This window comes from Coturnix japonica, chromosome W (assembly GCF_054131305.1).
Source record: "Coturnix japonica strain WE chromosome W, WE-NBRP24, whole genome shotgun sequence".
NCBI lineage: Eukaryota > Metazoa > Chordata > Aves > Galliformes > Phasianidae > Coturnix > Coturnix japonica.
The window spans coordinates 30159820-30181096 of NC_140701.1; the positions used below are offsets into that span (position 1 = coordinate 30159820).

Here is a 21277-nt window from a genome sequence, read left to right on the forward strand (position 1 = left end):
GTGAGAAAACCATGTTTTTGCAAGGATAAAGAATGATTTTTAGGAGAGAACTTGTTATTTCTGGGATAGGTACTGATATTTGTGTGACATACTTCTAAAATTTGTCAGAAATCGATATTTCTGTTGGAAATGTCCTTATTTTGAAGAGGGAAAGAGGTATTCCAATAACAGTGTTTCATATGTTGCTACAAGGGACCATTTGTAGAGAAAACGATTTCTATTGGGGATGAAAACCATTTTTTTGGGTAGAAAATGCTACTTGTAATTGAAAAGCTTTGTATTGGTAAGAAAATGAATTTTTGGCAAGATTCAAGAGGGATACCTAAGGGAGAACACATTTTTTTCTGGTGTAAGTATTGATATTAGTGTGAAATACATCGGAAATTTGTCTGAAATGGATAATTCTTATGTTAATGTCATTATTTTGTAGGGGAAGACAGATATTCTGGAATCAGTGAGTCATATTTTGTTACAAAGCATCATTTTAAAGAGAATGTGTCTTCTTTAGGGGATGAAAACCAGTAATTTAGGAAGAAATTGCTATTTGTAGGGATGAAAAGCATTAGTTTGGGAAGAAAACCATAGTTTTCCAAGGATGAAGAGTGATACCTAAGAGTGTACTTTTCATTTCTGGGAGAAGTGTTGATATTCATGTGACCTACTTCTAAAATCTGTCAGAAATGGATATTTCTGTTGGAAATGTCATTCTTTTTTAGATGAAAAGAGTTATTCTGGAAACAATGTGTCATATTTGGCTACAAACAATAATTTTGTAGAGAAATCGATTTCTTTTGGTGATGAAAACCACTTTTATGTTTAGAAAATGCTGTTTGTAGAGATGAAAAGCATTATTTTGGTAAGAAAACCATATTTTTGCAAGGGTAAAGAGTGATACCGAAGAGAGACCTTTTTATTTCTGGTATAAGTATTGATATTCCTGTGAAATTTTTCTAAACTCTGTCAGAAAAGGATTTATCTGTTGGAAATGTCCTTATTTTGTAGAGGAGAAAAGGTATTTCTGTTAGTAATGTCCTCAATTTGTAGAAGAGAAAAGGTATTCTGGAAACAATGTGTCATATTTTGCTACAAAGCTTCATTTTGTAGAGAAAATGTCTTCTTTTGGGGATGAAAACCAGTATTTCTGGGAAACAACGCTATTTGAAAGGGATAAAAAGCATTATTTTGGTGAGAAAACCATGTTTTTGCAAGGATAAAGAATGATTCTTAGGAGAGAACTTGTTATTTCTGGGATAGGTACTGATATTTGTGTGACATTCTTCTAAAATTTGTCAGAAATCGATATTTCTGTTGGAAATGTCCTTATTTTGAAGAGGGAAAGAGGTATTCCAATAACAGTGTTTCATATGTTGCTACAAGGGACCATTTGTAGAGAAAACGATTTCTGTTGGGGATGAAAACCACTTTTTTGGGTAGAAAATGCTACTTGTAATGATGAAAAGTTTTGTATTGGTAAGAAAATGAATTTTTGGCACGATTCAAGAGGGATACGTAAGGGAGAACACCTTTTTTTTCTGGTGTAAGTATTGATATTAGTGTGAAATACATCAGAAATTTGTCTGAAATGGATAATTCTTATGTTAATGTCATTATTTTGTAGGGGAAGACAGATATTCTGGAATCAATGAGTCATAATTTGTTACAAAGCATCATTTTAAAGAGAATGTGTCTTCTTTAGGGGATGAAAACCAGTAATTTAGGGAGAAATTACTATTTGTAGGGATGAAAAGCATTAGTTTGGGAAGAAAACCATAGTTTTCCAAGGATGAAGAGTGATACCTAAGAGTGTACTTTTCATTTCTGGGATAAGTGTTGATATTCATGTGACCTACTTCAAAAATTTGTCAGAAATCGATATTTCTGTTGGAAATGTCATTCTTTTTTAGATGAAAAGAGTTATTCTGGAAACAATGTGTCATATTTGGCTACAAACAATAATTTTGAATAGAAATCGATTTCTTTTGGTGATGAAAACCACCTTTATGATTAGAAAATGCTGTTTGTAGAGATGAAAAGCATTATTTTGGTAAGAAAACCATATTTTTGCAAGGGTAAAGAGTGATACCTAAGAGAGACCTTTTTATTTCTGGTATAAGTATTGATATTCCTCTGAAATTTTTCTAAACTCTGTCAGAAAAGGATATATCTGTTGGAAATGTCCTTATTTTGTAGAGGAGAAAAGGTATTTCTGTTAGTAATGTCGTCAATTTGTAGAAGAGAAAAGGTATTCTGGAAACAATGTGTCATATTTTGCTACAAAGCTTCATTTTGTAGAGAAAATGTCTTCTTTTGGGGATGAAAACCAGTATTTCTGGGAAACAACGCTATTTGAAAGGGATAAAAAGCATTATTTTGGTGAGAAAACCATGTTTTTGCAAGGATAAAGAATGATTCTTAATAGAGAACTTTTTATTTCTGGGATAGGTACTGATATTTTTGTGACATTCTTCTAAAATTTGTCAGAGATCGATATTTCTGTTGGAAATGTCCTTATTTTGAAGAGGGAAAGAGGTATTCCAATAACAGTGTTTGATATGTTGCTACAAGGGACCATTTGTAGAGAAAACGATTTCTGTTGGGGATGAAAACCACTTTTTTGGGTAGAAAATGCTACTTGTAATGATGAAAAGCTTTGTATTGGTAAGAAAATGAATTTTTGGCAAGATTCAAGAGTGATACCTAAGGGAGAACACATTTTTTTCTGGTGTAAGTATTGATATTAGTGTGAAATACATCGGAAATTTGTCTGAAATGGATAATTCTTATGTTAATGTCATTATTTTGTAGGGGAAGACAGATATTCTGGAATCAGTGAGTCATATTTTGTTACAAAGCATCATTTTAAAGAGAATGTGTCTTCTTTAGGGGATGAAAACCAGTAATTTAGGAAGAAATTGCTATTTGTAGGGATGAAAAGCATTAGTTTGGGAAGAAAACCATAGTTTTCCAAGGATGAAGAGTGATACCTAAGAGTGTACTTTTCATTTCTGGGAGAAGTGTCGATATTCATGTGACCTACTTCTAAAATCTGTCAGAAATGGATATTTCTGTTGGAAATGTCATTCTTTTTTAGATGAAAAGAGTTATTCTGGAAACAATGTGTCATATTTGGCTACAAACAATAATTTTGTAGAGAAATCGATTTCTTTTGGTGATGAAAACCACTTTTATGTTTAGAAAATGCTGTTTGTAGAGATGAAAAGCATTATTTTGGTAAGAAAACCATATTTTTGCAAGGGTAAAGAGTGATACCTAAGAGAGACCTTTTTATTTCTGGTATAAGTATTGATATTCCTGTGAAATTTTTCTAAACTCTGTCAGAAAAGGATTTATCTGTTGGAAATGTCCTTATTTTGTAGAGGAGAAAAGGTATTTCTGTTAGTAATGTCCTCAATTTGTAGAAGAGAAAAGGTATTCTGGAAACAATGTGTCATATTTTGCTACAAAGCTTCATTTTGTAGAGAAAATGTCTTCTTTTGGGGATGAAAACCAGTATTTCTGGGAAACAACGCTATTTGAAAGGGATAAAAAGCATTATTTTGGTGAGAAAACCATGTTTTTGCAAGGATAAAGAATGATTCTTAGGAGAGAACTTGTTATTTCTGGGATAGGTACTGATATTTGTGTGACATTCTTCTAAAATTTGTCAGAAATCGATATTTCTGTTGGAAATGTCCTTATTTTGAAGAGGGAAAGAGGTATTCCAATAACAGTGTTTCATATGTTGCTACAAGGGACCATTTGTAGAGAAAACGATTTCTGTTGGGGATGAAAACCACTTTTTTGGGTAGAAAATGCTACTTGTAATGATGAAAAGTTTTGTATTGGTAAGAAAATGAATTTTTGGCAAGATTCAAGAGTGATACCTAAGAGAGAACACATTTGATTCTGGTGTAAGTATTGATATTAGTGTGAAATACATCAGAAATTTGTCTGAAATGGATAATTCTTATGTTAATGTCATTATTTTGTAGGGGAAGACAGATATTCTGGAATCAATGAGTCATAATTTGTTACAAAGCATCATTTTAAAGAGAATGTGTCTTCTTTAGGGGATGAAAACCAGTAATTTAGGGAGAAATTGCTATTTGTAGGGATGAAAAGCATTAGTTTGGGAAGAAAACCATAGTTTTCCAAGGATGAAGAGTGATACCTAAGAGTGTACTTTTCATTTCTGGGATAAGTGTTGATATTCATGTGACCTACTTCAAAAATTTGTCAGAAATCGATATTTCTGTTGGAAATGTCATTCTTTTTTAGATGAAAAGAGTTATTCTGGAAACAATGTGTCATATTTGGCTACAAACAATAATTTTGTAGAGAAATCGATTTCTTTTGGTGATGAAAACCACCTTTATGATTAGAAAATGCTGTTTGTAGAGATGAAAAGCATTATTTTGGTAAGAAAACCATATTTTTGCAAGGGTAAAGAGTGATACCTAAGAGAGACCTTTTTATTTCTGGTATAAGTATTGATATTCCTGTGAAATTTTTCTAAACTCTGTCAGAAAAGGATATATCTGTTGGAAATGTCCTTATTTTGTAGAGGAGAAAAGGTATTTCTGTTAGTAATGTCCTCAATTTGTAGAAGAGAAAAGGTATTCTGGAAACAATGTGTCATATTTTGCTACAAAGCTTCATTTTGTAGAGAAAATGTCTTCTTTTGGGGATGAAAACCAGTATTTCTGGGAAACAACGCTAATTGAAAGGGATAAAAAGCATTATTTTGGTGAGAAAACCATGTTTTTGCAAGGTTAAAGAATGATTCATAGGAGAGAACTTTTTATTTCTGGGATAGGTACTGATATTTGTGTGACATTCTTCTAAAATTTGTCAGAAATCGATATTTCTGTTGGAAATGTCATTCTTTTTTAGATGAAAAGAGTTATTCTGGAAACAATGTGTCATATTTTGGTACAAAGCTTCATTTTGTAGAGAAAATGTCTTCTTTTTGGGATGAAAACCAGTATTTCTGGGAAACAACGCAATTTGAAAGGGATAAAAAGCATTATTTTGGTGAGAAAACCATGTTTTTGCAAGGATAAAGAATGATTTTTAGGAGAGAACTTGTTATTTCTGGGATAGGTACTGATATTTGTGTGACATACTTCTAAAATTTGTCAGAAATCGATATTTCTGTTGGAAATGTCCTTATTTTGAAGAGGGAAAGAGGTATTCCAATAACAGTGTTTCATATGTTGCTACAAGGGACCATTTGTAGAGAAAACGATTTCTATTGGGGATGAAAACCATTTTTTTGGGTAGAAAATGCTACTTGTAATGATGAAAAGCTTTGTATTGGTAAGAAAATGAATTTTTGGCAAGATTCAAGAGGGATACCTAAGGGAGAACACATTTTTTTCTGGTGTAAGTATTGATATTAGTGTGAAATACATCGGAAATTTGTCTGAAATGGATAATTCTTATGTTAATGTCATTATTTTGTAAGGGAAGACAGATATTCTGGAATCAGTGAGTCATATTTTGTTACAAAGCATCATTTTAAAGAGAATGTGTCTTCTTTAGGGGATGAAAACCAGTAATTTAGGAAGAAATTGCTATTTGTAGGGATGAAAAGCATTAGTTTGGGAAGAAAACCATAGTTTTCCAAGGATGAAGAGTGATACCTAAGAGTGTACTTTTCATTACTGGGATAAGTGTCGATATTCATGTGACCTACTTCAAAAATTTGTCAGAAATCGATATTTCTGTTGGAAATGTCATTCTTTTTTAGATGAAAAGAGTTATTCTGGAAACAATGTGTCATATTTGGCTACAAACAATAATTTTGTAGAGAAATCGATTTCTTTTGGTGATGAAAACCACTTTTATGTTTAGAAAATGCTGTTTGTAGAGATGAAAAGCATTATTTTGGTAAGAAAACCATATTTTTGCAAGGGTAAAGAGTGATACCTAAGAGAGACCTTTTTATTTCTGGTATAAGTATTGATATTCCTGTGAAATTTTTCTAAACTCTGTCAGAAAAGGATTTATCTGTTGGAAATGTCCTTATTTTGTAGAGGAGAAAAGGTATTTCTGTTAGTAATGTCCTCAATTTGTAGAAGAGAAAAGGTATTCTGGAAACAATGTGTCATATTTTGCTACAAAGCTTCATTTTGTAGAGAAAATGTCTTCTTTTGGGGATGAAAACCAGTATTTCTGGGAAACAACGCTATTTGAAAGGGATAAAAAGCATTATTTTGGTGAGAAAACCATGTTTTTGCAAGGATAAAGAATGATTCTTAGGAGAGAACTTGTTATTTCTGGGATAGGTACTGATATTTGTGTGACATTCTTCTAAAATTTGTCAGAAATCGATATTTCTGTTGGAAATGTCCTTATTTTGAAGAGGGAAAGAGGTATTCCAATAACAGTGTTTGATATGTTGCTACAAGGGACCATTTGTAGAGAAAACGATTTCTGTTGGGGATGAAAACCACTTTTTTGGGTAGAAAATGCTACTTGTAATGATGAAGAGCTTTGTATTGGTAAGAAAAAGAATTTTTGGCAAGATTCAAGAGTGATACCTAAGAGAGAACCCATTTGATTCTGGTGTAAGCAATGATATTAGTGTGAAATACATCGGAAATTTGTCTGAAATGGATAATTCTTATGTTAATGTCATTATTTTGTAGGGCAAGACAGACACTCTGGAATCAATGAGTCATAATTTGTTACAAAGCATCATTTTAAAGAGAATGTGTCTTCTTTTGGGGACGAAAACCAGTAATTTAGGGAGAAATTGCTATTTGTAGGGATGAAAAGCATTAGTTTGGGAAGAAAACCATAGTTTTGCAAGGATGAAGAGTGATACCTAAGAGTGTACTTTTCATTTCTGGGATAAGTGTTGATATTCATGTGACCTACTTAAAAAATTTGTCAGAAATCGATATTTCTGTTGGAAATGTCATTCTTTTTTAGATGAAAAGAGTTATTCTGGAAACAATGTGTCATATTTGGCTACAAACGATAATTTTGTAGAGAAATCAATTTCTTTTGGTGATGAAAACCACCTTTATGATTAGAAAATGCTGTTTGTAGAGATGAAAAGCTTTATATTGGTATGAAAACCATATTTTGCAAGGGTAAAGTGTGATACCTAAGAGAGACCTTTTTATTTCTGGTATAAGTATTGATATTCCTGTGAAATTTTTCTGAAATCTGTCAGAAAAGGATATATCTTTTGGAAATGTCCTTATTTTGTAGAGGAGAAAAGGTATTTCTGTTAGTAATGTCCTCAATTTGTAGAAGAGAAAAGGTATTCTGGAAACAGTGTGTCATATTTTGCTACAAAGCTTCATTTTGTAGAGAAAATGTCTTCTTTTGGGGATGAAAACCAGTATTTCTGGGAAACAACGCTATTTGAAAGGGATAAAAAGCATTATTTTGGTGAGAAAACCATGTTTTTGCAAGGATAAAGAATGATTCTTAGGAGAGAACTTTTTATTTCTGGGATAGGTACTGATATTTGTGTGCCATTCTTCTAAAATTTGTCAGAAATCGATATTTCTGTTGGAAATGTCCTTATTTTGAAGAGGGAAAGAGGTATTCCAATAAGAGTGTTTCATATGTAGCTGCAAGGGACCATTTGTAGAGAAAGCGATTTCTATTGGTAATGAAAACCACTTTTTTGGGTAGAAAATGCTACTTGTAATGATGAAAAGCTTTGTATTGGTAAGAAAAAGAATTTTTGGCAAGATTCAAGAGTGATACCTAAGAGAGAACACATTTTTTTCTGGTGTAAGTATTGATATTACTGTGAAATACATCGGAAATTTGTCTGAAATGGATAATTCTTATGTTAATGTCATTATTTTCTAGGGCAAGACAGATACTGTGGAATCAATGAGTCATAATTTGTTACAAAGCATCATTTTAAAGAGAATGTGTCTTCTTTTGGGGACGAAAACCAGTAATTTAGGGAGAAATTGCTATTTGTAGGGATGAAAAGCATTAGTTTGGGAAGAAAACCATAGTTTTGCAAGGATGAAGAGTGATACCTAAGAGTGTACTTTTCATTTCTGGGATAAGTATTGATATTCATGTGACCTACTTAAAAAATTTGTCAGAAATCGATATTTCTGTTGGAACTGTCATTCTTTTTTAGATGAAAAGGGTTATTCTGGAAACAGTGTGTCATATTTGGCTACAAACGATAATTTTGTAGAGAAATCGATATCTTTTGGTGATGAAAACCACCTTTACTTTTAGAAAATGCTGTTTGTAGAGATGAAAAACATTATTTTGGTAAGAAAACCATATTTTTGCAAGGGTAAAGAGTGATACCTAAGAGAGACCTTTTCATTTCTGGTATAAGTATTGATATTCCTGTGAAATTTTTCTAAAATCTGTCAGAAAAGGATATATCTGTTGGAAATATCCTTATTTTGTAGAGGAGAAAAGGTATTTCTGTTAGTAACGTCCTCAATTTGTAGAAGAGAAAAGGTATTCTGGAAAAAGTGTGTCATATTTTGCTACAAAGCTTCATTTTGTAGAGAAAATGTCTTCTTTTGGGGATGAAAACCAGTATTTCTGGGAAACAACGCTATTTGAAAGGGATAAAAAGCATTATTTTGGTGAGAAAACCATGTTTTTGCAAGGATAAAGAATGATTCTTAGGAGAGAACTTTTTATTTCTGGGATAGGTACTGATATTTGTGTGACATTCTTCTAAAATTTGTCAGAAATCGATATTTCTGTTGGAAATGTCCTTATTTTGAAGAGGTAAAGAGGTATTCCAATAACAGTGTTTGATATGTTACTACAAGGGACCATTTGTAGAGAAAACGATTTCTATTGGTAATGAAAACCACTTTTTTGGGTAGAAAATGCTACTTGTAATGATGAAAAGCTTTGTATTGGTAAGAAAAAGAATTTTTGGCAAGATTCAAGAGTGATACCTAAGAGAGAACCCATTTTTTTCTGTTGTAAGTATTGATATTAGTGTGAAATACATCGGAAATTTGTCTGAAATGGATAATTCTTATGTTAATGTCATTATTTTGTAGGGGAAGACAGATATTCAGGAATCAGTGAGTCATAATTTGTTACAAAGCATCATTTTAAAGAGAATGTGTCTTCTTTAGGGGATGAAAACCAGTAATTTAGGGAGAAATTGCTATTTGTAGGGATGAAAAGCATTAGTTTGGGAAGAAAACCATAGTTTTCCAAGGATGAAGAGTGATACCTAAGAGTGTACTTTTCATTTCTGGGATAAGTGTTGATATTCATGTGACCTACTTCAAAAATTTGTCAGAAATCGATATTTCTGTTGGAAATGTCATTCTTTTTTAGATTAAAAGAGTTATTCTGGAAACAATGTGTCATATTTGGCTACAAACAATAATTTTGTATAGAAATCGATTTCTTTTGGTGATGAAAACCACCTTTATGATTAGAAAATGCTGTTTGTAGAGATGAAAAGCATTATTTTGGTAAGAAAATCATATTTTTGCAAGGGTAAAGAGTGATACCTAAGAGAGACCTTTTTATTTCTGGTATAAGTATTGATATTCCTGTGAAACTTTTCTAAACTCTGTCAGAAAATGATATATCTGTTGGAAATGTCCTTATTTTGTAGAGGAGAAAAGGTATTTCTGTTAGTAATGTCCTCAATTTGTAGAAGAGAAAAGGTATTCTGGAAACAATGTGTCATATTTTGCTACAAAGCTTCATTTTGTAGAGAAAATGTCTTCTTTTGGGGATGAAAACCAGTATTTCTGGGAAACAACGCTATTTGAAAGGGATAAAAAGCATTATTTTGGTGAGAAAACCATGTTTTTGCAAGGATAAAGAATGATTTTTAGGAGAGAACTTGTTAATTCTGGGATAGGTACTGATATTTGTGTGACATTCTTCTAAAATTTGTCAGAAGGCGATATTTCTGTTGGAAATGTCCTTATTTTGAAGAGGGAAAGAGGTATTCCAATAAGAGTGTTTCATATGTTGCTACAAGGGACCATTTGAAGAGAAAACGATTTCTATTGGGGATGAAAACCACTTTTTTGGGTAGAAAATGCTACTTGTAATGATGAAGAGCTTTGTATTGGTAAGAAAAAGAATTTTTGGCAAGATTCAAGAGTGATACCTAAGAGAGAACCCATTTGATTCTGGTGTAAGCATTGATATTAGTGTGAAATACATCGGAAATTTGTCTGAAATGGATAATTCTTATGTTAATGTCATTATTTTGTAGGGCAAGACAGACACTCTGGAATCAATGAGTCATAATTTGTTACAAAGCATCATTTTAAAGAGAATGTGTCTTCTTTTGGGGACGAAAACCAGTAATTTAGGGAGAAATTGCTATTTGTAGGGATGAAAAGCATTAGTTTGGGAAGAAAACCATAGTTTTGCAAGGATGAAGAGTGATACCTAAGAGTGTACTTTTCATTTCTGGGATAAGTGTTGATATTCATGTGACCTACTTAAAAAATTTGTCAGAAATCGATATTTCTGTTGGAAATGTCATTCTTTTTTAGATGAAAAGAGTTATTCTGGAAACAATGTGTCATATTTGGCTACAAACGATAATTTTGTAGAGAAATCAATTTCTTTTGGTGATGAAAACCACCTTTACGTTTAGAAAATGCTGTTTGTAGAGATGAAAAGCTTTATTTTGGTATGAAAACCATATTTTGCAAGGGTAAAGTGTGATACCTAAGAGAGACCTTTTTATTTCTGGTATAAGTATTGATATTCCTGTGAAACTTTTCTAAACTCTGTCAGAAAATGATATATCTGTTGGAAATGTCCTTATTTTGTAGAGGAGAAAAGGTATTTCTGTTAGTAATGTCCTCAATTTGTAGAAGAGAAAAGGTATTCTGGAAACAATGTGTCATATTTTGCTACAAAGCTTCATTTTGTAGAGAAAATGTCTTCTTTTGGGGATGAAAACCAGTATTTCTGGGAAACAACGCTATTTGAAAGGGATAAAAAGCATTATTTTGGTGAGAAAACCATGTTTTTGCAAGGATAAAGAATGATTTTTAGGAGAGAACTTGTTAATTCTGGGATAGGTACTGATATTTGTGTGACATTCTTCTAAAATTTGTCAGAAGGCGATATTTCTGTTGGAAATGTCCTTATTTTGAAGAGGGAAAGAGGTATTCCAATAAGAGTGTTTCATATGTTGCTACAAGGGACCATTTGAAGAGAAAACGATTTCTATTGGGGATGAAAACCACTTTTTTGGGTAGAAAATGCTACTTGTAATGATGAAGAGCTTTGTATTGGTAAGAAAAAGAATTTTTGGCAAGATTCAAGAGTGATACCTAAGAGAGAACCCATTTGATTCTGGTGTAAGCATTGATATTAGTGTGAAATACATCGGAAATTTGTCTGAAATGGATAATTCTTATGTTAATGTCATTATTTTGTAGGGCAAGACAGACACTCTGGAATCAATGAGTCATAATTTGTTACAAAGCATCATTTTAAAGAGAATGTGTCTTCTTTTGGGGACGAAAACCAGTAATTTAGGGAGAAATTGCTATTTGTAGGGATGAAAAGCATTAGTTTGGGAAGAAAACCATAGTTTTGCAAGGATGAAGAGTGATACCTAAGAGTGTACTTTTCATTTCTGGGATAAGTGTTGATATTCATGTGACCTACTTAAAAAATTTGTCAGAAATCGATATTTCTGTTGGAAATGTCATTCTTTTTTAGATGAAAAGAGTTATTCTGGAAACAATGTGTCATATTTGGCTACAAACGATAATTTTGTAGAGAAATCAATTTCTTTTGGTGATGAAAACCACCTTTACGTTTAGAAAATGCTGTTTGTAGAGATGAAAAGCTTTATTTTGGTATGAAAACCATATTTTGCAAGGGTAAAGTGTGATACCTAAGAGAGACCTTTTTATTTCTGGTATAAGTATTGATATTCCTGTGAAATTTTTCTGAAATCTGTCAGAAAAGGATATATCTTTTGGAAATGTCCTTATTTTGTAGAGGAGAAAAGGTATTTCTGTTAGTAATGTCCTCAATTTGTAGAAGAGAAAAGGTATTCTGGAAACAGTGTGTCATATTTTGCTACAAAGCTTCATTTTGTAGAGAAAATGTCTTCTTTTGGGGATGAAAACCAGTATTTCTGGGAAACAAGGCTATTTGAAAGGGATAAAAAGCATTATTTTGGTGAGAAAACCATGTTTTTGCAAGGATAAAGAATGATTCTTAGGAGAGAACTTGTTATTTCTGGGATAGGTACTGATATTTGTGTGACATTCTTCTAAAATTTGTCAGAAATCGATATTTCTGTTGGAAATGTCCTTATTTTGAAGAGGGAAAGAGGTATTCCAATAACAGTGTTTGATATGTTACTACAAGGGACCATTTGTAGAGAAAACGATTTCTATTGGTAATGAAAACCACTTTTTTGGGTAGAAAATGCTACTTGTAATGATGAAAAGCTTTGTATTGGTAAGAAAATGAATTTTTGGCAAGATTCAAGAGTGATACCTAAGAGAGAACCCATTTTTTTCTGGTGTAAGTATTGATATTAGTGTGAAATACATGGGAAATTTGTCTGAAATGGATAATTCTTATGTTAATGTCATTATTTTGTAGGGGAAGACAGATATTCTGGAATCAATGAGTCATAATTTGTTACAAAGCATCATTTTAAAGAGAATGTGTCTTCTTTTGGGGACGGAAACCAGTAATTTAGGGAGAAATTGCTATTTGTAGGGATGAAAAGCATTAGTTTGGGAAGAAAACCATAGTTTTGCAAGGATGAAGAGTGATACCTAAGAGTGTACTTTTCATTTCTGGGATAAGTGTTGATATTCATGTGACCTACTTAAAAAATTTGTCAGAAATCGATATTTCTGTTGGAAATGTCATTCTTTTTTAGATGAAAAGAGTTATTCTGGAAACAATGTGTCATATTTGGCTACAAACGATAATTTTGTAGAGAAATCGATTTCTTTTGGTGATGAAAACCACCTTTACGTTTAGAAAATGCTGTTTGTAGAGATGAAAAGTTTTATTTTGGTAAGAAAACCATATTTTGCAAGGGTAAAGTGTGATACCTAAGAGAGACCTTTTTATTTCTGGTATAAGTATTGGTATTCCTGTGAAATTTTTCTAAAATCTGTCAGAAAAGGATATATCTTTAGGAAATGTCCTTATTTTGTAGAGGAGAAAAGGTATTTCTGTTAGTAATGTCCTCAATTTGTAGAAGAGAAAAGGTATTCTGGAAGCAATGTGTCATATTTTGCTACAAAGCTTCATTTTGTAGAGAAAATGTCTTCTTTTGGGGATGAAAACCAGTATTTCTAAGAAACAACGCTATTTGAAAGGGATAAAAAGCATTATTTTTGTGAGAAAACCATGTTTTTGCAAGGATAAAGAATGATTCTTAGATGAGAACTTTTTATTTCTGGGATAGGTACTGATATTTGTGTGACATTCTTCTAAAATTTGTCAGAAATGGATATTTCTGTTGGAAATGTCCTTATTTTGAAGAGGGAAAGAGGTATTCCAATAACAGTGTTTCATATGTTGCTACAAGGGACCATTTGTAGAGGAAACGATTTCTATTGGGGATGAAAATCACTTTTTTGGGTAGAAAATGCTACTTGTAATGATGAAAAGCTTTGTATTGGTAAGAAAAAGAATTTTTGGCATGATTCAAGAGTGATACCTAAGAGAGAACACATTTGATTCTGGTGTAAGTATTGATATTAGTGTGAAATACATCGGAAATTTGTCTGAAATGGATAATTCTTATGTTAATGTCATTATTTTGTAGGGGAAGACAGATATTCTGGAATCAATGAGTCATAATTTGTTACAAAGCATCATTTTAAAGAGAATGTGTCTTCTTTTGGGGACGAAAACCAGTAATTTAGGGAGAAATTGCTATTTGTAGGGATGAAAAGCATTAGTTTGGGAAGAAAACCATAGTTTTGCAAGGATGAAGAGTGATATCTAAGAGTGTACTTTTCATTTCTGGGATAAGTGTTGATATTCATGTGACCTACTTGTAAAATTGGCCAGAAATCGCTATTTCTGTTGGAAATATCATTCTTTTTTAGATGAAAAGAGTTATTCTGGAAACAGTGTGTCATATTTGGCTACAAACGATAATTTTGTAGAGAAATCGATTTCTTTTGGTGATGAAAACCACCTTTACGTTTAGAAAATGCTGTTTGTAGAGATGAAAAACATTATTTTGGTAAGAAAACCATATTTTTGCAAGGGTAAAGAGTGATACCTACGAGAGACCATTTTATTTCTGGTATAAGTATTGATATTCCTGTGAAATTTTTCTAAAATCTGTCAGAAAAGGATATATCTGTTGGAAATATCATTATTCTGTAGTGGAGTAAAGGTGTTTCTGTTAGTAATGTCCTCAATTTGTAGAAGAGAAAAGGTATTCTGGAAACAGTGTGTCATATTTTGCTACAAAGCTTCATTTTGTAGAGAAAATGTGTTCTTTTGGGGATGAAAACCAGTATTTCTGGGAAACAACGCTATTTGAAAGGGATAAAAAGCATTATTTTTGTGAGAAAACCATGTTTTTGCAAGGATAAAGAATGATTCTTAGGAGAGAACTTTTTATTTCTGGGATAGGTACTGATATTTGTGTGCCATTCTTCTAAAATTTGTCAGAAATGGATATTTCTGTTGGAAATGTCCTTATTTTGAAGAGGGAAAGAGGTATTCCAATAACAGTGTTTCATATGTTGCTACAAGGGACCATTTGTAGAGGAAAGGATTTCTATTGGGGATTAAAATCACTTTTTTGGGTAGAAAATGCTACTTGTAATGATGAAAAGCTTTGTATTGGTAAGAAAAAAAATTTTTGGCAAGATTCAAGAGTGATACCTAAGAGTGAACCCATTTTTTTCTGGTGTAAGTATTGATATTAGTGTGAAATACATCGGAAATTTGTCTGAAATGGATAATTCTTATGTTAATGTCATTATTTTGTAGGGCAAGACAGATATTCTGGAATCAGTGAGTCATAATTTGTTACAAAGCATCATTTTAAAGAGAATGTGTCTTCTTTTGGGGACGAAAACCAGTAATTTATGGAGAAATTGCTATTTGTAGGGATGAAAAGCATTAGTTTGGGAAGAAAACCATAGTTTTGCAAGGATGAAGAGTGATACCTAAGAGTGTACTTTTCATTTCTGGGATAAGTGTTGATATTCATGTGACCTACTTAAAAAATTTGTCAGAAATCGATATTTCTGTTGGAAATGTCATTCTTTTTTAGATGAAAAGAGTTATTCTGGAAACAATGTGTCATATTTGGCTACAAACGATAATTTTGTAGAGAAATCGATTTCTTTTGGTGATGAAAACCACCTTTACGTTTAGAAAATGCTGTTTGTAGGGATGAAAAACATTATTTTGGTAAGAAAACCATGTTTTTGCAAGGATAAAGAATTATTATTAATAGAGAACTTTTTATTTCTGGGATAGGTACTGATATTTGTGTGACATTCTTCTAAAATTTGTCAGAAATCGATATTTCTGTTGGAAATGTCCTTATTTTGAAGAGGGAAAGAGGTATTCCAATAACAGTGTTTCATATGTTGCTACAGGGGACCATTTGTAGAGAAAACGATTTCTATTGGGGATGAAAACCACTTTTTTGGGTAGAAAATGCTACTTGTAATGATGACAAGCTTTGTATTGCTAAGAAAATGAATTTTTTGCAAGATTCAAGAGTGATACCTAAGAGAGAACACATTTTTTTCTGGTGTAAGTCTTGATATTAGTGTGAAATACACGGGAAATTTGTCTGAAATGGATAATTCTTATGTTAATGTCATTATTTTGTAGGGGAAGACAGATATTCTGGAATCAGTGAGTCATAATTTGTTACAAAGCATCATTTGAAAGAGAATGTGTATTCTTTTGGGGATGAAAACCAGTAATTTAGGGAGAATTTGCTATTTGTAGGGATGAAAAGCATTAGTTTGGGAAGAAAACCATAGTTCTGCAAGGATGAAGAGTGATACGTAAGAGTGTACTTTACATTTCTGGGATAAGAATTGATATTCATGTGACCTACTTCTAAAATGTGTCAGAAATGGATATTTCTGTTGGAAATGTCATTCTTCTTTAGATGAAAAGAGTTATTCTGGAAACAATGTGTCATATTTTGCTACAAACGCTAATTTTGAAGAGAAATCAATTTCTTTTGGTGATGAAAACCACCTTTATGTTTAGAACATGCTGTTTGTAGAGATGAAAAACATTATTTTGGTAAGAAAACCATATTTTTGCAAGGGTAAAGAGTGATACCTAAGAGAGACCTTTTTATTTCTGGTATAAGTATTGATATTCCTGTGCAATTTTTCTAAAATCTCTCAGAAAAGGATATATCTGTTGGAAATGTCCTTATTTTGTAGAGGAGAAAAGGTATTTCTGTTAGTAATGTCCTCAATTTGTAGAAGAGAAAAGGTATTCTGGAAACAATGTGTCATATTTTGCTACAAAGCTTCATTTTGTAGAGAAAATGTCTTCTTTTGGGGATGAAAACCAGTATTTCTGGGAAACAACGCTATTTGAAAGGGATAAAAAGCATTATTTTGGTGAGAAAACCATGTTTTTGCAAGGATAAAGAATGATTTTTAGGAGAGAACTTGTTATTTCTGGGATAGGTACTGATATTTTTGTGACATTCTTCTAAAATTTGTCAGAAATCGATCTTTCTGTTGGAAATGTCCTTATTTTGAAGAGGGAAAGAGGTATTCCAATAACAGTGTTTCATATGTTGCTACAAGGGACCATTTGTAGAGAAAACGATTTCTATTGGGGATGAAAACCACTTTTTTGGGTAGAAAATGCTACTTGTAATGATGACAAGCTTTGTCTTGGTAAGAAAATGAATTTTTTGCAAGATTCAAGAGTGATACCTAAGAGAGAACACATTTTTATCTGGTGTAAGTCTTGATATTAGTGTGAAATACATGGGAAATTTGTCTGAAATGGATAATTCTTATGTTAATGTCATCATTTTGTAGGGGAAGTGTTACCTCGATCTGGTAACCTGGAAAGTCAAGTCCCTTTGTGAATGTGTATCGACGGCCCCGACCAAGTCACAGCTGTTTGTTACACCATTATGGTGAGCTGTAAAATGGCGTTTATTGGAATGTGAGGGTCCCTTATATAGGTATCCAGTTTCATCCTTATCTTTTTTACATATGCATGACCCAGCAGGGGAGGGCCTATCACTTACATCCCGAGGGTCCGATTTCGCCTAATACAACATCTCCCTCTCCCCATGCTTAACAAAACCATGCCCTGTTACAACGCAAGCTCCGATCCTAATCCTAATATATAAAAGTGTTAGTACTTATATAAATTTTTGTGGTGAGTTATTTAAAAAGTGATGTAAACATGCAGAGGTATGTGGTGCAGTGTGTAATAATGTTAGTGTTTCTTTAGTTAGTATTTTCAAGGCATCTTGGGCTATATTATACAGTTCATCCTTCTGCTCAAAGCTTCTCGTATATCTGCTGGAACTCCATTTTCTCATTAAGCACTCTTTCCATCGTAAGTTGTAAGCAACCCCTCAAAGTCCTTGCACTTGTGCCCTTGAGTCAGCAGCAGGAAATCTATTGCAGCTCTTTTCTGTAAAACAGCATGCCTGAAAGAAAAGTACTCAGCTTTCGATTAGTTTTCTGTTTCTCCCAGACCGCCCTTTTGGGTGATCACTGCATCAGATTTTACTTTTCTCGATGGGATCCATAAAATTTTTCCCGATTCTCTGTCCTTTACTGTGGCATAACCTCTTCGTTCAAAATGATTGATTGCATAATGTGCTGTGCCAATACTTCTGCCTGCTGGGCTACCAGGATCCTACCTCTGTGACCCTCCCCCTCCCCAAGGACACGTATCTTGTCCTTCAGGAGACGGTTGGCCCTTTCCACAATTGCTTGTCCCTGGGAATTCCCAGCGATGCCTGTTGAATGAGATATTCCCCAATGCTCTTTAAGTAGATCTTGAGATGAAGCACGAGCCATTGTCTGTCTTGATGTGTCGCAGCACACCAAGGACCATGATGGCAGTGGCCCAGTGTCTCTGAGCTGCAGGGGACTTAAATGTTAACATAACCATCACTCAATCAAAACCTTCACTGATAATGCACTAACTAAACATGAGGTTACATGTAAGGTCATAATTTTTTGAGTTGACATATACACACTCATTCAAGCATTCATTTTAGACAATTCCATAAATGAAAATTTCAAAGCTAATGTATTATTACTTATCAACAACTATGAGGTGGCAAACCACCAAAAGGAGAGAGAAAAGGAACACAGTAGTGATGGATGCGATAGGCAATGCCAGCAGGGCGTCCCCTGCTTCAAAATGCACTTTGCCTTTCTCACCCATCACAGACTCTCTCCTGTGCAGGGCTTTTTTCACATGTGCTCCATATATGCATGGCCAGTGCATGATACAGAGCCCAGGTGAAACACCTGCTCATAAAACATAACAAACCACTATACTAGATCTCTCTACAATACAAACTACTCACAGAAAGTTATTTACAGCTATAGTTACTTATTTCTATTGTTACTTGCTTCACCCTTAGCTCCCTTCTTTTTTCTTTTAATTGGTAAGCTTTTTCTTGTTGACCTACTCCTACTATAGTTACAAAAATCATCTATGGGTAGTATAGTAATTCTTGATGCAGTATAGAGTGAGATGCACCTGAAACTGTCAGAAAACAAATATCTTTGCACTGCTGTGTGCACATTGCATTCAGCCCACTAGGGCAAAACTCATCCTGGGATCTTCAGGACCTGCTCTAGTACAGCTGCCACCGTTCCATCCAACTCCACCACCACAATTCCCCCTCTATACAATTTCCAAGTCCCCTAAATGTGTATATTATTGGGAGAAAATGAAGACATTCTTGCTCCGACTAGCAAGAGATACTTCTAATGTCTTGCTTTTGTCCCCATTCAGAAGTAACGATTTGTTTACTTTCACAAGCGGCGGAGCTGAGGGGCGGGGGGGGGTAAGCAGTGAGGAGGGGCAGCGCGGGGGTTTGCGTTCTCTTGCTGGCACTTAAACTTCTCTGGCTAGAGCAGATCACATTCAATATTTTAACTCACTGTTCTTTTGTAACCTTTTCCCTGTTTTTTGTTTTTCACAATTTCACTACTCGTACCCTCAATTACACTTCCATGTAACATTAATAATTCCACATCCATATAGCATTCATGTTTACACATCCCTATAACATTAACAGTTCCATACACCATTTGCATTTATACTTTCATATACCATAAACATTTAACAATCACAAAGACAGTGACAATAATCAATACAGTTTATCCTAAGCATTCTTCCTCTCCTCCAAGTTGTCAGCAGGAGTTTAACCGACTCCAACTCGGGCTAAAGTAGCTCGCTCGTCAGCTGAATTTGTTTCTGCTTCAGAGGCTCCACTCGAGCCCGGGGCCCCCTGACCGGGCCCCCAATTAACAATAAAAAGGAATGCCTCCCTTATCTTTGACCAATCCGAGACTTGGTCGCTCTTGTTCTCCCTTCTCCCTCCCCCCAGGTAGAGCCGGACCAGCAGCCCACCCTCTTGGGGAAAGGTTATGATGATTAGGAACGCCTCCGCCTCCGCCCCCGCTGATGAGGATTGGCTTCCATCTTGGTTAGTCCTATCCACCCCGCCCCACGGGGCGGAACCACACCCACAACACATCCCATCTCGAGGAAGGGACCCATCCTCCCGCCCCTGCTCACTCCCCTTCCCCACCCCCAAGGATGGGCGAAGGAGTGCAGAAGATACCGGTTGCTTTGGATACCGATATGGGGCCTCAGAGGAAGGCTTCTGCGGGTCAAGAGATAAGGATGTGGAATGTGTGGAATGCTGCTGGACGGGGCCATCTGATCGTTGTTCAGCCGGAGTGATGGGTGCGGTCGGGATGGCTCGCGCCACCTTGTCTTTGTCTTTCAAATCCTCACATCTGCAAGAGAAAAAGCCTCCCGACCCAATTCCCAAAGCAGCCCCAAGCCGAGCATCCGTCTTCCCTTCTTTCCGAGCCGCTTTCAGCGCCCCAAGCACCAACCCCCACGTTTTGAGCTCAGCATCTTTCTGCTCATTCATTGCGCGCTCACAGAGCGAAAAAGTTAAAGAGTCCCGCTTATTGTGATCCAAAATCTCCCGAGGAGAGGAAAGCACCCCCTCCTTTTCAAGACAACTAATAACGGCCTCAAGGTCCTTCTTAGAAGGCGTATCTTTCCTACCATAGTAGGTTTTACAAAGTTGCAATACTACTCTAATGACGGAATACATATACCCAGAGACCCGAAGTCTTCCTGGTCTTCTACGAACAATCGGCCGTAGGATAGGCGCAGCGCTGCATTCCCCTTTGCACCCCACCGAGAGTGCTTCCACGGGCTCGAACCGTGGATACCGCGTCCGTCAGCGCGGTTTTAGCCGTCGCACACTCACCTCCAGGACTTTTCCTCACACGGGGCACCATTTGTTACCTCGATCTGGTAACCTGGAAAGTCAAGTCCCTTTGTGAATGTGTATCGACGGCCCCGACAAAGTCACAGCTGTTTGTTACACCATTATGGTGAGCTGTAAAATGGCGTTTATTGGAATGTGAGGGTCCCTTATATAGGTATCCAGTTTCATCCTTATCTTTTTAACATATGCATGACCCAGCAGGGGAGGGCCTATCACGTTACATCCCGATGGTCCGATTTCGCCTAATAAAACAGGGAAGACAGATATTCTGGAATCAGTGAGTCATAATTTGTTACAAAGCATCATTTTAAAGAGAATGTGTCTTCTTTTGGGGATGAAAACCAGTAATTTAGGGAGAAATTGCTATTTGTAGGGATGAAAAGCATTAATTTGGGAAGGAAACCATAGTTCTGCAAGGATGAAGAGTGATATCTAAGAGTGTACTTTTCATTTCTGGGATAAGTATTGATATTCATGTGACCTACTTCTAAAATCTGTCAGAAATGGATATTTCTGTTGGAAATGTCATTCTTTTTTAGATGAAAAAAGTTATTCTGGAAACAATGTGTCATATTTGGCTACAAACGCTAATTTTGAAGAGAAATCGATTTCTTTTGGTGATGAAAACCAACTTTATGTTTAGAACATGCTGTTTGTAGAGATGAAAAACATTATTTTGGAAAGAAAACCATATTTTTGCAAGGGTAAAGAGTGATACCTAAGAGAGACCTTTTTATTTCTGGTATAAGTATTGATATTCCTGTGAAATTTTTCTAAAATCTCTCAGAAAAGGATATA

The 21277-nt window shown here is 34.5% G+C and overlaps 1 protein-coding gene across 1 annotated transcript in view; it reads right to left on the reverse strand.

The window, feature by feature from the left end:
* LOC146754669 (uncharacterized) overlaps positions 1-20725 on the reverse strand; it is a 148841-nt gene extending 128116 nt beyond the window's left edge. Inside the window, exon 1 of the mRNA XM_085527652.1 lies at positions 18928-20725. Within this exon, the coding sequence (XP_085383778.1) occupies positions 19370-20299 (930 nt within the window). The 5' untranslated portion in view covers positions 20300-20725 and the 3' untranslated portion in view covers positions 18928-19369. The remainder of the gene's footprint in view (positions 1-18927) is intronic.
* Between the last annotated feature and the right edge of the window lie 552 nt (positions 20726-21277).